The 14,775-nt window shown below is 48.2% G+C and overlaps 2 protein-coding genes across 9 annotated transcripts; both read left to right on the forward strand.

Moving 5' to 3' along the window:
* The first annotated feature begins 125 nt into the window (after positions 1-125).
* On the forward strand, positions 126-10,205 carry LOC125992176 (protein PHTF2). 8 transcript variants are annotated; one of them, XM_049760862.2, is made up of 22 exons: positions 126-446; positions 1,367-1,419; positions 3,433-3,513; positions 4,651-4,707; positions 4,912-4,923; positions 5,486-5,555; positions 5,633-5,791; positions 5,863-6,031; positions 6,321-6,482; positions 6,589-6,793; positions 6,863-7,006; positions 7,075-7,231; positions 7,308-7,378; positions 7,442-7,570; positions 7,637-7,722; positions 7,791-7,983; positions 8,059-8,190; positions 8,261-8,347; positions 8,412-8,567; positions 8,639-8,734; positions 8,805-8,930; positions 8,998-10,205. In XM_049760862.2, exons 3-22 carry the CDS (start codon positions 3,469-3,471, stop codon positions 9,016-9,018), a joined length of 2,277 nt encoding a protein of 758 aa, XP_049616819.1. In that variant the 5' UTR covers positions 126-446; positions 1,367-1,419; positions 3,433-3,468; the 3' UTR covers positions 9,019-10,205. The 8 variants fall into 8 exon arrangements, with proteins under 8 accessions (XP_049616819.1, XP_049616818.1, XP_049616820.1 ...); XM_049760861.2 differs by having other exon boundaries at positions 6,589-7,006; XM_049760863.2 differs by lacking the exon at positions 6,321-6,482.
* Positions 10,206-10,512: 307 nt separating this feature from the next.
* Positions 10,513-14,252, forward strand: dnajc2 (DnaJ (Hsp40) homolog, subfamily C, member 2). The gene is made up of 16 exons (XM_049760877.2): positions 10,513-10,719; positions 11,149-11,339; positions 11,490-11,565; positions 11,646-11,744; positions 11,820-12,042; positions 12,118-12,183; positions 12,265-12,356; positions 12,447-12,568; positions 12,634-12,783; positions 12,861-12,949; positions 13,043-13,112; positions 13,194-13,381; positions 13,458-13,558; positions 13,644-13,754; positions 13,840-14,000; positions 14,083-14,252. The coding sequence occupies exons 1-16, from the start codon at positions 10,665-10,667 to the stop codon at positions 14,149-14,151; spliced, it is 1,863 nt and encodes a 620-aa protein (XP_049616834.1). The 5' UTR covers positions 10,513-10,664; the 3' UTR covers positions 14,152-14,252.
* The last annotated feature ends 523 nt before the right edge of the window (positions 14,253-14,775 follow it).

Here is a 14,775-nt window from a genome sequence, read left to right on the forward strand (position 1 = left end):
TGAATCCTGATTGGTTAGCAAGCTCTTGCGTCACGCAATAGCTTTCACCATAGTCCCCGTGCTCGTGACGCAGGGCAATTTTTTTTCACCTGCAGGAATTAATAATGTCCACTAGAGGTAGACAATCCACTGTCTTCTTACATTTCTTTTATGTGTTTTAAAGCCGTTTAATGATGGTGAGTCGCACTTATGACGTGTTTTGTTTCTCCACGGACACACAAAGGCTGCTGAAAATGTGGAGGCGTCTTTAAGTGGGACTTTACGGTCGGGGCGAGTGAAGTGAACTTGTATTTTTGCATTACTCGTCACTCAGCTTCGGAGGAGCTCAACAAGCTGAACCAGCGAGGAGATGCCGAGCCTCTGAACACCACGGACCGGGCTGGCTAGCTCCAAGCTTTTCTTTTTATCCATTGTGAGCGGCGGGAGTAACTTTGACCATCAGCGAGGTAAGACGCTGCAGCCCCCGCCAGTTGCATGTCTGGGTCAAGAGGAGGAGGGGGGGGGGTCTTTGTGGCCGCCGGGTAGCATAGCCGTCTGGCTAGTTAGCTTCCGAGCTAGCTTCTCATTCTGCAGGGAGGGGGGGCGCTTAGAAAACGATTAGAAAAGGGATAAAGGAGAAGAACACGTTGTGTGCGCGTTGCTCGTTGACTGTTTTTATTATACATCACGCTTTAAAACGGCAAAAAGGACCCGTTGTTTACATCCGTGTCTTTGCACTTGCACTTGAACGTATTTGGTTGATAAGAGGTTGCTGTGAAGCTGATTTACTAGATTACCCATGACACGGAGAACGTTGCTTCAAGGTAAACTCTTAAGGTTGGGTTCTCATACTTGACATTTTGTTTCAAAGGTTGCGTAGATTGAGACTATTTTTGTTTTCCCCAAAGGGATTAAGTTGTCAGGGAAGATTGTTTGTTGGGTGAGGTCAAAAGGTGACGGGATGGCCGCCTTTAATTAGCTTCTTCTGTCATAGTGTGAGACAACTAGGTGTGTCTGTCGCTGACAGATGGAAGGGAAACTAACAATTAACGCTCAAAAAAGAATCTCAACTGTGAGATTGGGATAAGATGTTAGTTGCCATGGATACAATGGATTGCGATTAAGGCTCACGTCTTGCGTCGTATTTGTTTTTGAGTTGCCGTCGGGCACCTGCGATGCCCGGCCGAGCGAGCCCGTCGCGCCGGTGGCTTGGTTACATCACTTGCTGCATTACTGTTACATCACCCGCCCGCTGCAGATGTTTAAAGTGTGAACGTAGGAGGAAGCATCCCTTTTTTTTTTTCGCTGGTGTCCCTAGCAGAAAAGCTGAGTCGCTATTCTCCCCAAATATCAAATCATTGATGTGTGATAATCATTTCTTGTGCAGAGTCACCGCCTGGAGCCTGACAATCCCAGCGTCAAGACTTTTCACCACCGCTGGTATGTTAATTCATATTACTGACTTAAGGTACATTGTCCACTACTGTCCCAATACTTTTGCCCACCTGCTGTCGGCTGACCGGAAGTGAATTTCAGAGGATACGAGTCCACCCCTGTCCCCATAGCGGGCCAGACGGAAAGTCTCGACCCATCATTGGGGTGCGCCTGTGTTTATCTGGCTCGCCCGCCTTCATTTGGCAGCCTGGCGCTTTTTCCAATGTGGCACAAGAGATGTAACTGGCACCCATCATGAAATATAGAGCAGCCACAGGGAGGGGAGAGGATGGCAGCTCGGGTTCCACTTAGCTGAGTTAACTCGAACTCATCCAAAGGTGTCAATTATATCGTTCTCCATTGCATAACCCAATTATGACTCGCGTTGTGTATGAAATTAATTCCGTCTCGTGCCCCGCCCTTGTTTATCTGCCTCCTGTGTTTCTATGACACTTTGCACGCATTATTTTTCATGCCATCAAAATCCAACACAGGTCAAAAGGTGTCTTGACAAGTTAAAAGCTTAACGTCAGTGGAATGTTCCATGTGAGGCTTGTCCCATTTGTATCCTTTTCTTAAATATTTAATGTTGTTGTTCCCCCCCACACCCAGGCTCGGGATGACTTTGCTCTTAACGGCCTCCCCGAAGTGTGCACAGCAGTTGTTTATTTTTTCCGTTTCTCTTGACTGAATTTCTGTGGAACTGGCCAGTGTGCTGCACTTTGTGTTTGGTGTCATGTGACTTGAGTGCATTAAGACATCCGCTTGTGCTCCTGAAATACACACCCAAAGCCGCAGTGTATTTTGGGAAGATTTTTTTTTTTTTTAGGGATCCTGCCATGTTTGAAATGACGAGCTTCACTGCACAATCTGCAACTTTGAGGCCATATTAGGCCAACCGGGGAAGCGGAGTTGCAGCCAAGCGTTTAAGTGCCTTAAGCTTGGAGGATTAGAAGTTCAGACGACTTCTGGCCGGAGAGTCTTCCCGTTGCTATAAATGTCTTTTTCTTTCCGCCTGTTGTGTCAAGATAGACAGGCACTCGGGCACTCCCCACCGCTTTCGATGGAGCGAGCACGGCCTTGCCGCGTGAGCTTTTATCACGCTTATCTCGCGGCGAGATGGCAATGCACTCCATGTCACGGTCAGCATGAGAAGCTTGACAGGAGAGGAAGACCTTTATGAGAAAAGTGACAAGAACAAGGAAGGAGCTGACCACATCTTCAAATTTAAACAAGATGGCTTCCTTCCTGCTTGTTGTGGCACTAGTGGGGGCCCGGGGACACCGCCCCCTTGAGGAATGCTTGGACCCCCCCAATTTTCTTCAGCATTTCCACGTGTCCCCTCTCGGAAAGATGTAGTGAAGCTTTCTCAGCTTTTTTCAAATCCTTTTGTAATTTTGAGATATCCAGCAGACTAAGAAAAACATCCTCGATCCGGTTGGCCGTCACATAGCCTTGTGTCATCGTTTAGCATAAAGTCCAGCCTTCCTTTAAATGCATGACATCATCCCAGTGGGGTCCGCGGCGGGGGGGGGGTCCTCTATTCGGCACCTGTTGAATGTTGGCGTCAACACAACGGGGGGGGTTGGAAGTGACTTGTAGCGCGGCTTTGACACTCTGGAATTTTCCATATTTTTATACATAGTAACAAGAAGAAGAAAAAAAAAAAAAGAAGAAGAATGTGCCTGTCAAAAGTGACACGTCTTGCGCGCATAACAAATTGGTGTCAACGCCCAAATGTTAAGGGCGGAGCCCGGCGCTGCATTGTATCGCAAGCGTCATGCTCGGTGGTGTGACCGAGTGGCCTTCCAACCACAAGTCTGCATTTGTACAACTGTTACAAATGTGCGCCCGCGTGTGCTCGCCGCGCAGGTCCGCCCCTCCCTCCCCCTGGCGTCGTTAGTCTGGACACGCCTGCCTCCAAATTGCGTGTGCGCTCGCTTTGCTCTGTCACACTCACCTTCCTCTCCCTCCCGTGTGATTTATTTATTTTTTTCTTCCCCCCCTCTTCCATTCCAGTCTAAGATGCCCCAGACGGCGAGAGGTGACATGTAAATGGCTTCCAAAGTGAAAGATGCCGTGGTGTGGTACCAGAAAAAGGTGAGAAGCTGCTTTTATGGCCTGCTCTTATCGTCCCATCGTAAACTTTGTGTTCTGCAGTCGTTGAAAAATGCCTTCGATTATTTAATTCTGCAGCTCCTCCAACCCCTGATTGATGATTAATTATTGACAAGCCTGCGTCCCAATACATTTGCTGTATGCATGATCGCCATTCAAAGGACCCGACGCGTTCAGAATACAAAACGGGCCAGCAAGCCGGCGTCGTGTGTCATCTTTTTTTCCGTGGTTTCCGATATCCGATCCGCCGCTGGACTAATATTGATACCCACCGACCTTCTCCCCCCCCCCCCCCCTTCCTCGCCTCTCACCTTACGTGTATCTCAGCCGGCTTGGCTTTCGTTATTTTCCCTTCCTCTCTGGCAGACGCGCTCCGCTTGACAACAAACGTGACTCACGTGCAATTAAAACGAAATCTGTCTGACTGCATTCAAGCTGTGATCGGAGCTCCAAATTGTTGAGTCAAATTGTTGCTCGTGAGGAGAAGCGCTGAGTCATGAGAGATGAGTGAGCTTCTCCTTTTTCATACATGCAAAAGTGGAGTGAGATGTTTTTCATATTGCAGGGGAAGTCAAGTCAAAACATTTTATTCGCGACTCCTCTCGTCGAAACGTGCTATTTCGGTTACTGTTGCAAAATATGAACTCAGCAGAAAAATCCACGTTTTTCTTTATCCATCACCGGGGCGGCCATTTTGTCTTGCCGTCGACTGAAAATGACATCACGGAGAAGCCCCATTCGCTTTCACAAAAGGATCACCGATGAGCTAATTTGCACGCTAGCAGCTCCTAGTTAGCCGCCAGGTTGTTCATCATAATCCCCCACTCCTCCGACTGCGTCGCCATGGCAACCCTCGCCAAGTGCCGCAGCGCACACTTGGCCCGGCCACGGGAGTCTCGCCACACTGTGTGGAGGAAATAGGTAGTTGAACCCTGCCAGGTCTCACTGACGGCACTTTATCTTGTTGCCACGGCAACGCCACGCCAAGTCTGTTGACTCCACGTGGCACAGACAGATGACGCTTGAGCGCCTCAGCACTCTTTTGTGTCTGTCTGAATACAACTAATCCGTGTCGTCAAACAAAATCTTCACGAGTCTGTGCTTGCGTTTGTCTCGTAGATCGGCGCCTACGACCAGCAGATCTGGGAGAAGTCGGTGGAGCAGCGGGAAATCAAGGTGCTCCTCTCTCCATTTACTCTTGGCCACCGCCCGCCATTCATTTGTTTTCTTTCTCACTTTCTTCAAGTTGTCTTCTCCCTCCCACCTCCGTCCTCGTCCAAGTGTTTGTCTTCTTTTATTTTTTTTTAACCATTTCCTTTCTGCCCCACTTCCTCCTCTCCATCTTCACCCATCCTCCCTGTCAATCGTCCTCGTCTTCAGTTTATATCCCGGGTGAGTATTCAGCGGCGGCCGGCGTGGTGCACGTGCGCTCGCTGACCCCGCGGCGTAGACGTAGCGCCGCTTGTGTTTGGTCCGTCCCTCGAGCGGCCCGGCCTTTGTGTTTGGTGTGTTTACCCCTCCACGCTTGCCCACGTGACACCCGAGTGGAAATCCCCAAAAACGTTTGCGGGGGTTTTGATCCAATGTTTATCTAAGGAGGCCATTTACAGTCTCCAAGAAGCCGAGTGGCCGTTATAAAGATAAGAAACCGCAAGTAGCCCGCAGATAAGAAGAACACGAGCGAGCGGTTTGTTTGGAAGGGCAGTGCCAAGATAAATCTCTTTCCAACGAGGAACTATCGATCCCCTCGTTTGGGTCGGCCTGAAGGACAACAACGCGTGACTCAACGTGTGCTTGATGTCTTTTTAACACGGGCTCGGTGTGGCTTGGTCGACTTAAAAAAAAAGTAGGAATGCATCTAACGCTTGTAGAAAGTACTGTGTGCCTCCCAAATGGAAACTTTTTTTTTTTTAAATCTACCTCCATTGATGTTTTTTTTGCGTCCTCCCCGCAGGGCCTGAGGAACAAGCCAAAGAAGACAGGTCACGTCAAGCCGGACCTCATCGACGTGGACCTGGTTCGAGGTGAGACGAGGGTGACTCGAAGTGCGTGCGTGCTGACGAGCGCCGCCGTCATTCTTTCATTTTGCCTCCCTCCCAAGGCTCCGCCTTTGCAAAAGCGAAACCGGAGAGCCCGTGGACCTCGTTGACTCGCAAGGGCATCGTGCGCGTGGTCTTCTTCCCTTTCTTCTACCGATGGTGGATCCAGGTCACCTCCAGAGCCATCTTCCTCTTGCTGCTGGCTCTCTACGTCTTGCAAGGTGCGGCTCCTGGCGAGCTTGTTTGAATATTTTGAAACATTAGTAACTCCGCCTCCTCTAAATGTCCACAGCGGCGGCGGCCCTCCTCTACGCCAGCATCCCGCAGCCTCACGGCATCCCCGCCACCGAGGTGTTGGGCGCCATCTGGCTCATGCTGCTGCTGGGCACCGTGCACTGTCAGATCGTCTCCACCCGGACGCCCAAGCCGGTCTCCGGCGGCCTCGGCGGCAAGAGACGCAGGTGATGAGAAAAAACCTGTTTGTCATGGAGAGTCTCTTCGTTCAAATTTAGATCTTTTTTTTTCCAATTGATCATGATTGATCAGGCTCTCCATCACGATTGCAAAGTTTGGAGTTTGACGCCGCTTTGTGTGTTTTTGGAGCGTCTGCATTTTCACTTTGGGAACGTCACCTCGACGTTTCTCCTCTCTCGGGAAGGATCGTCGCACGCCTTGGGCTTGGTTCGCAAGGCTCCCAAGCGGCGGACACTAAGTCTTTCTGTGCTCTATCCTTCTTTCCCCCGACTAAAGGAAGTTGAGGAAGGCCTCCCAGATGGAGGTGCATAGGGAAGGCGACGGCTCTAGCACTACCGATAACACACATGAGGGGGCGCCGCTCTCCTACTCTGCCAGCGCCACAAAAAGCCTGGGCACTCTCTTCCACGGTTTCTGGCATGATCTGTGTAAAGCTGGGTGTGTATTTCCTTTCTTCCTCTCCGAGTGGCCAAAGTGAGGCATTTTCTTCTCGCTTGAACCGATTGAGGCGCGGAATTGTAAGCCGCTTAACAATTTGCCCCAGGTCCAAGAAGTCCAAGCTGTCCATTGACAAGTCGACAGAAACGGACAACGGCTACGTGTCGCTGGACGGCCGCGTGACCAACCGCAGCAGCGAGGAAGGCCTGCAGCGCTGCGAGCTCTTGAGCCGCCTGGACGAGGCCTGCTGGGCCGCCCGCGGGCCGCCCCCGCAGGCGCACGCCGCCCGCAGCGCCGCCACCACCGCCAAGGTGAGCCAAGGCGCCGCGCGACTCCCTGAAAACATAGTCACGACTCACAACGTCGCCGGTGTCTCACAGGGGCCCGCGTCAGACGAGGCGTCCAGCGAGGAGGACCCAGAGGCGTCTTACATCGCCCTCCGCAGGGGAGTCGAGAGACTGAACGTCGACTGTGCGCTGCGAAACCGCAAGAGCACACACTACAAGAAACACTACACCGTGGAGGTCTGTCAAGTCCTGTCCCCCCCATGCCCCCACCCCACCCCGGAGTCTCAATGTTTCTCTTGTGTCAGGATGTCCCCAAGTCGGGCACCAGCTGCAGCTCCAGGTGCTCCAGCCTGAGGACGCCTGACTCGGAGAGCACTCGCCACGAGTCGGAGACGGAGGACCTGCTGTGGGAGGACTTCTTGCACTGCGCCGAGTGCAGGTCGTCCTGCACCTCGGAGACGGGTTAGAGAGTCCGCCAAGCCCCCAATAAAAATCCTTTCACTTGTGTGCCTAACATGAGAATTGTCCTCCTCCGCAGACGGAGAAGGAGGAGGCGCGCCGTTGTGTCCTCCCACCAAGAAGGAGTACAGAGACGACCCTTTCCACCAGGTCAGCAAACGCAACACCGTCCAGTTGATTTTTTGGGAGACTAACCTTTTTGTTCCTCCTCAGGGCCATGCCCCCTGGCTCCATAGCTCCAACCCGGGCTTGGAGAGAGTGAGCGCCATCGTCTGGGAGGGAAACGAGTGCAAGAAAGCTGATATGTCCGTCCTGGAGATCAGTGGGATGATCATGAACAGAGTGAGCGCACCACCAACGCACCTTTTTTCATTTTAAATTTAAGCTTAACGTGTTTGCGTGTTCCAGGTGAATCTTTACACTCCGGGAATTGGCTACCAGGTGTTTGGGAATCTGGTGTCGGTCACGCTGGGTCTCACGCCCTTCGCTTACAGGTGGCTTGATTACTTTGCGATGAGTCGGCACGATTTTATTTTCCAATGTTTATTTTCTGTGTCGTCAGACTTGCTCAGCACGGCGACTTGGACCAGCTACCCACGCTGTCGGCCAACGAGCTGCTGTCCGTGGCGCTGGGCGCCGGCTCCGGCTCGGAAGCCCTGGTGGTCACCATGGTGACGCTGAGCTTCATGGTGCGGGTGTGCCTCATCTGGCTCTTCTTCTTCTTGCTGAGCGTGGCCGAGAGGACCTACAAGCAGGTGAGGACCATACTGACAATGAATATTTATTTATTGTTGCCAAACTGGAGTGTATGACATAAATGTGTTTTTCAGAGGCTGCTGTTCGCAAAACTATTTGGTCACCTGACTTCAGCCCGGAGAGCCAGGAAATCAGAGGTTCCTCACTTTCGACTGAAGAAGGTCCAGAACATCAAGATGTGGCTGTCACTACGCTCATACCTTAAAGTAAAAATAAGTCTTGATTGAGATTTTTTTTTTGGCTGAACGCTTTTGAACGATGTCGATTCCGTTGCAGCGTCGAGGCCCCCAGCGCTCCGTGGACGTCATCGTATCTTCTGCCTTCCTGCTGACGCTCTCCGTCGTCTTCATCTGCTGCGCGCAGGTAACGTGCGCGAGCGCACCTTGCCATCGTCACGGCGATTCCACCGACGTTTGTTCTCACGCAGTTGCTGCACGCGCAAGAGCCGTTCCTGGAGTGTCACTACAACTGGGAGTTGGTGATCTGGTGCTCCAGCCTCTCGCTCTTCCTGCTCAGGTTCGTCACGCTGGGCTCGGAGACCAGCAAGAAGTACAGCAACACCTCCATTTTGCTCACTGAACAGGTGGATGAAAACACACACACACGCACACTTTGCTTCTTAGTACTGATTATGTGTGTATGTGTGTGTCTCAGATCAACTTGTATCTCAAGATGGAGAAGAAGCCCAACAAGAAGGAAGAGCTGACGCTGGTCAACAACGTCTTAAAACTGGCAACCAAACTACTCAAGGTGTGTGTGCATGCGCGTGTGGTCATCAAGCGTGCACGCGGGTGACGTTGCCGCCTTTGTCGCTTCGCAGGAGCTGGATAGTCCGTTCCGGCTGTACGGTTTGACCATGAACCCGCTGCTGTACAACATCACGCAGGTGGTCATCCTCTCCGCTGTCTCGGGCGTCATTTCAGACCTGTTAGGATTTAACTTGAAGGTGAGCGTGACAAAACAAAACAGCGTGTGTGTCCGTACATGTGTAACATACGTGTGTGTGTTTGCAGCTGTGGAAAATCAAGTCGTGACATTGAGATGACTGAAGAAGAAGAGGACGACGTATCATCCGAGTGCTTTGTCCGTCAACAAGCTATTTTACCTGCTCAGTGTTTTCACCTTTTATTTAACTTCACTATTTATGACGTCTCACATTGTGCCCTTGAGCTTAAGTTATTTTATTTTCTTGTCCTGAATATTATTTTGTCGTTCTTGTTGCTTCTCAGTGCAGTGCGATATTTCATGTCTGTTTTTTTTGTTGTTGTTGTTGCTGTTGTAATTTTGGTTTTTATTTTGTTTCAAAAGTACTCGCGTGTTCTACCTGCTCTTGATAATAATACAGTTACATTTTTCAACGCAGGTACAAATCCCGATATTGGATGACGTGAACAATCGGCAGCAAATCAGTCACCTGCCACATTTTCAGGTTCGCAATTGGCTGACTCACCAAGGTAGAAATTAGGAAAAAGAAAGAAAACTACAAATATGGAAGATGGTAGTAATAAGACTACAAATAAGGATGGTTGTGTTGAACAAGAAATGTCAAATCCAAACAAAAAGGGAAAGTAAATGAAGTTATTTGATTTTATTTGTCCATTTCATTCCAAAATGTCTTCCGCAGTATTTTCTCTTCATATCCCCCCCGAGTCGAGTCAAAACACAAAACAAATGGCGATGTAAATGGTAGTTTGGGGCAGGCAATCCGATTGGTCAATTTATGTTCATCAGTATTAGCTCGTCACGTTGAAGCAGCCTGGTTATTGAAAGAAAACAAACGTGCACTTTAAACCTACAGCGGATCATTTGCATCAGTCTCGTCCAATTTAAATGCTGACAAATGTTGTTAGCATGTTGCTAATTCTATATTATTCATAATTGTGTGCGGTAGAAGGAGACCAAAGTGCTTGTATTGATTGTTTGAAAACTGTTTTTTCCTACGCTGGTAAAAGAATGTATTTGCAGCTTTAAATTTTGTCAGGTTGTACATTTGTGTGTGTGTTTTTTTTTTTTTTGTGGTCTCTTTATATTTTCAAGTTTGTTCTTCACACTTGTGGGGAGAAGAGGCATGTTTGAATATGTGTTTTATTTTTTTAAGGAACAAAGAAGTGTATGTTGAAACATGAAGTTCAGACGGTCCAAAAAAATTCATGTATTTGAGAGGAAATTGGTCTGTCGACATTTTGATAATAAAATCCAAGCGCTGGATGATATAATGCTACTTGGTGTGTTTTTTTGGGAGGGAAGCCAACCAAATATTCTGGAGGTGGTGGGTTCTATCCTCAAACCTGGTAATCCTGTCCAAGAGTCCTTGAGCAAGGCACTAAGGTTTGTTATTCCTCCTCTCCCCAAGCAAATTATTAAACTATTTTTAATACATTTTTTATTTTTCAAATTTCAAGCTCAACACGTTTATTTTCAGTTTCAAGTATTTTTTCACGTACGAGTAGAAAACTTGACCCCAATTTTCGAACGTTCCTAAAAACGGAAGTGACGTATCACAGAAGTGACGTTTGGTCTCAGCGACATACCGGCGTAGGCGGAAGTGACATACAGACTGCGTCGACACATGTCGCTATCGCAAACATTCGTTAGCCTTTACTGAATTTGGAAGTTCCTTCAGAAATATATCATTTAATTACTGTGGCTGTCGAATGTTCGTGTTGCCTTCTTTGTAAAAATGTTATTAAAAGCGGTGGACAACGATGAAACGACAGTGTTTCGAGACGTTGCCGGTAAGGATTGAATGACTGAGGCTAATGGGAGCTAGTGTGCTAAGCTACACTTTAAGAGTTTGTTAGCATGCTTGTTAGCTTAGCAATACGTTTCAAAACAGACAGAAAACATAGAGCTCATACCAAAAAGATATTTCTGTCTGAGTCGGGCTATTTTAGCTCAGTTATGTGACTGTTACATAACAGCAGCTCATTTTTTGAGTGACACGTTGTCAGTCAAATTATTGTGCCGGTATAAAAACAGTTGGTTATAGCACACAATGTCAATACATATACATGGTCATAACATATATTTTCAACGTGGACATTTTATTTATTAACTACTTCCGTTAAAGGCTTGACTGAGTAGCAGAATTAGGGGGTCAGTTTGAGTGTGACTAGTAGTTGAGTACATATTTATAAATACCTACATTTGCATCCTTCTGTCAGCCTCCGTGCAGGTTCAGGTGGAGCCAGTGGGCCGATGGTTCGAAGCCTATGTGAAGAGGAGAAACAGGAACCTGTCCACCTCCTTCCAGGAGTTGGAAGAGGAAGAGGAGTCCTCTGAGGAGTCGGATGATGAGGACTTTCAGTTGCAAGAGCATCCCATGCTCCGAACGCTCGACCCAAAGGACTGGAAGGTGTTTTTTTTTTTTTTTTTAATGTTGAGCAAACATATGTATAATGGGAACATGGACTTGAATGTTGACTGATTTACTAAGAACAATATAATTTTGTTTTCATTGGCTTATACATATGCTTACAACTTGCCTTCTGTTTCTCGGTGTTAGAATCAAGATCACTACGCTGTCCTCGGTCTTCCGCACTTGAGATACAAAGCTACTCAAAAACAGATCAAAGCTGCCCGTAAGTATTCTTTCGGCATGGTACTGGTCTAGTTTATCGTGTTTGTTCCTGGGGTCACATGCTTGCTTGTTTCTCAACAGACAAAGCCATTGTGTTGAAGCACCATCCCGACAAAAGGAAAGCTGCGGGAGAGCAAATTTCAGAAGGCGATAATGACTACTTCACGTGTATAACTAAAGGTGCGTTGTTACTCGTTTGTATTGATCGAGGGTTTGGGGTTGCTCTCTATTGATGTCATTATTGCTTCCCAATAGCTATCGAAGCCCTGTCCGACCCCGTGAAGAGGCGAGCATTTGACAGTGTCGATCCTACATTTGACAACAGCGTGCCTTCCAAGGCGGAGGGCAAAGAAAACTTCTTCCAGGTGTTCCCTGCAGTTTTTGAGAGGAACTCCCGGTGGTCCACCAAAAAGCACGTGCCCAACCTCGGCACCAAGGCATCTTCCTTTGAGGAAGTGGATAACTTCTACTCCTTTTGGTACGCCGTATTCAATTTCAGCGCTGAAAATATTTTCAAGGTCTTACTCTCGCGATTTGATTTGTGTTGTTGCAGGTACAATTTTGATTCGTGGCGGGAATTCTCGTACTTGGATGAGGAGGAGAAGGAAAAGGCTGAGTGGTAGACATTTTGAGCACTCAAATCCGATTCGTTGGTCTGAGTGTCTGTGTCTGACTAGCCCTTGGGATTTTCCCCTTGCAGTCGGGATGAGCGGAGATGGATCGAAAAGCAGAACCGAGCCTCCAGAGCTCAGAGGAAGAAGGAGGAGATGATCCGAATACGAACACTAGTTGGTACAGAGACTACAAATGTGAACGTTGCAGTACGGCGCGCATGCCGTGAAAGAATCGCTCGAGTGAACCCGCTCCGTTTGTCCCATGCAGATACCGCTTACAGTTGCGATCCCCGGATCAAGAAGTTCAAGGAAGAGGAAAAGGCCCGGAAGGAGTCTGAGAAGAAAGCAAAAGCGGAAGCCAAGAAGAAAGAGCAGGAAGAAAAAGACAGAGTAAGTCCCGACGGGAAAAGTTGAAGCAACAAAAAATTGCTGATGACATTCTCATTTGTTTTCAGGCCCGACAGGCTGAGCTGGAGGCGGCTCGTTTGGCGAAAGAGAAAGAAGACGAAGAAGCCAAGCAGGCGGCCCAGCTGGCCAAGAAAGAAAAGGAGATCCAGAAGAAAGCCATCAAGAAGGAGCGGCAGAAGCTCAGGACAACCTGCAAGGTTGATTCCACACCAAGCGCTATTGTTTGCTGCCCATCCGTGGGCTGCGCTAACGGCGACCGTTTCACATGCCGCAGAACTGGAACTACTTTGCTGCCAGTGAGGGCGAGAACGTGAAGATGATGGAGGAGGTGGAGAAGCTCTGCGATAGGCTCGAACTCAGCAGGTGAACGAAAGCAAGCAGAGCGTTGATTTGATCACAAATGTTGAGCTACATGAAACGCAATTTGAAGTTTTTTCTTCTTGTGTTCACTTCCAGCCTGCAGACCCTCAATGAGTTACTGGCCACTGCTTCAAAGGAGGACAGCAAAGTTGCAGTCGAGAAGCAGGTAAAAAGAAAAAAAAAAATCTCATCGGCTTGTCCGTTCTTCTGAGCACAAGTGTGCCTAAATCTTTCCCTTCCCTCTCAGGTGCTGGAGGTGAACGCACAGCTCCAGAAGGAGCGGGAGGCTGAGGTTCAGGCAATGCAGGCCTCTCGGAGCGCCGAGCACGGCGGCGGCGGCGGGGGAGGAGGGGGCGGCGGCAAAGGCTGGAACGAGGAAGACCTCCAGCTGCTCATCAAGGCCGTCAATCTTTTCCCTGCTGGAACCAATGCGAGGTAATCTGCCAGCCAATAAATATCCAGCATTACAAGTCATGCTACATAAGCACTTTTTTTTTCCTTCTTCTTCAAGGTGGGAAGTTATTGCCAACTACATGAATTTACACTCGACAAGTGGCATGAAGAGGACAGCCAAAGACGTCATCAACAAAGCCAAGAGTTTACAACGCCTTGGTAAATAAAATAAAAGTCCTTGAATAGCGTTTGCTTCACAGCAATTAGGGCCAACACAATCCACGTCCAACTGTCGCCTCTTCAGATCCATTACAGAAAGATGACATCAACAGAAAAGCTTTTGAGAAATTCAAGAAGGAACACAATTCTGTGCCACCCACCGTTGACAACGCTGCGCCATCGGAGAGGTTTGAAGGTGGGTGCTCCACTTTAGATGAAATGATTTGTCTTTTTTTTTTTTTTTTTTTTTTAATAATTCTCGCTGTCCTTGTGACCTCAAGCCCCAGGTGGCGATGGAAGCGCTGCTCCCTGGACCACAGAGGAACAGAAGCTTCTTGAGCAGGCCCTCAAGACATATCCTGTCAGTACGCCTGAACGCTGGGACAAGATAGCCGCATCCGTGCCAGGACGGAACAAGAAAGATTGTATGAAGAGGTACAAGGTGAGAAAAAGTGGCCGGCTGCGGTTTTAATGACACCACACATTCCACTGTGTTTTGTTTATATTTTTCATTTCTCTGACAGGAATTGGTGGAGATGGTTAAAGCCAAGAAAGCTGCACAAGAGCAAGTCGCAAGCAAGAGTAAAAAATGACAACACAAAGAGGGCATCGTTATTATTTTTATTATGACCGTAATGTGTTTGTCTTCTTTGTTTTATATGAAAAGAATTAAAAGAAAAATTGAGAAAAGAAAGTGCTGCCTTTGTTTACATTTGAGTGTGACTCACAGACACTCCATTAGGTACACCACCACTTTTAGGCCACTTCATTAGGGAAAAATCAGGGTCAAAGGTCACAGGTGTTAAGGTCCAGTCCACAGGGCTGCATTCCAACATGTTTTCATGACTCCCTCGTTAAGTGCAGGTGCGTGAAAACTTTTAGCTCCTTCTGAACGTGAAAGATGCTAAAAGTTTTCACGCAGGTGCGCTTAACGAGGGTAACTTGGAAAACATATTGGAACGCGGCCCCTGAGGACCGGAGTCCGACACCCCTGGCAAATTTGCTCAAATATGTTCATGAAAACACTTTACTCCAAGTCTTATCAATCAAGACAGCGTGTATTTATTTGTGGTTTCCAGCTGCACTTATATTATACTTTATGTTCAACTTGTACAAGAACAAAACACAGTTACCCTAAAAAAAACATAAACATTACCTCGTTAAGTGCACCTGCGTGAAAACTTTTAGCTCCTTCAGACAATGAAAGAAGCTAAAAG

This window comes from Syngnathus scovelli, chromosome 22 (genome assembly GCF_024217435.2).
Source record: "Syngnathus scovelli strain Florida chromosome 22, RoL_Ssco_1.2, whole genome shotgun sequence".
NCBI classification, from domain to species: domain Eukaryota; kingdom Metazoa; phylum Chordata; class Actinopteri; order Syngnathiformes; family Syngnathidae; genus Syngnathus; species Syngnathus scovelli.

Coding starts and splice junctions, on each gene's coding strand:
- LOC125992176 (XM_049760857.2), top strand. CDS start 3,469: ATGGCTTCCAAAGTGAAAGATGCCGTGGTGTGGTACCAGAAAAAG. Junction 5,792..5,862: donor GGCTCTCTACGTCTTGCAAG/GTGCGGCTCCTG, acceptor AAATGTCCACAG/CGGCGGCGGCCCTCCTCTAC. Junction 8,568..8,638: donor CCATTTTGCTCACTGAACAG/GTGGATGAAAAC, acceptor TGTGTGTCTCAG/ATCAACTTGTATCTCAAGAT.
- dnajc2 (XM_049760877.2), top strand. CDS start 10,665: ATGTTATTAAAAGCGGTGGACAACGATGAAACGACAGTGTTTCGAGAC. Junction 13,382..13,457: donor CCTGCTGGAACCAATGCGAG/GTAATCTGCCAG, acceptor TTCTTCTTCAAG/GTGGGAAGTTATTGCCAACT. Junction 13,755..13,839: donor GCCATCGGAGAGGTTTGAAG/GTGGGTGCTCCA, acceptor TGTGACCTCAAG/CCCCAGGTGGCGATGGAAGC.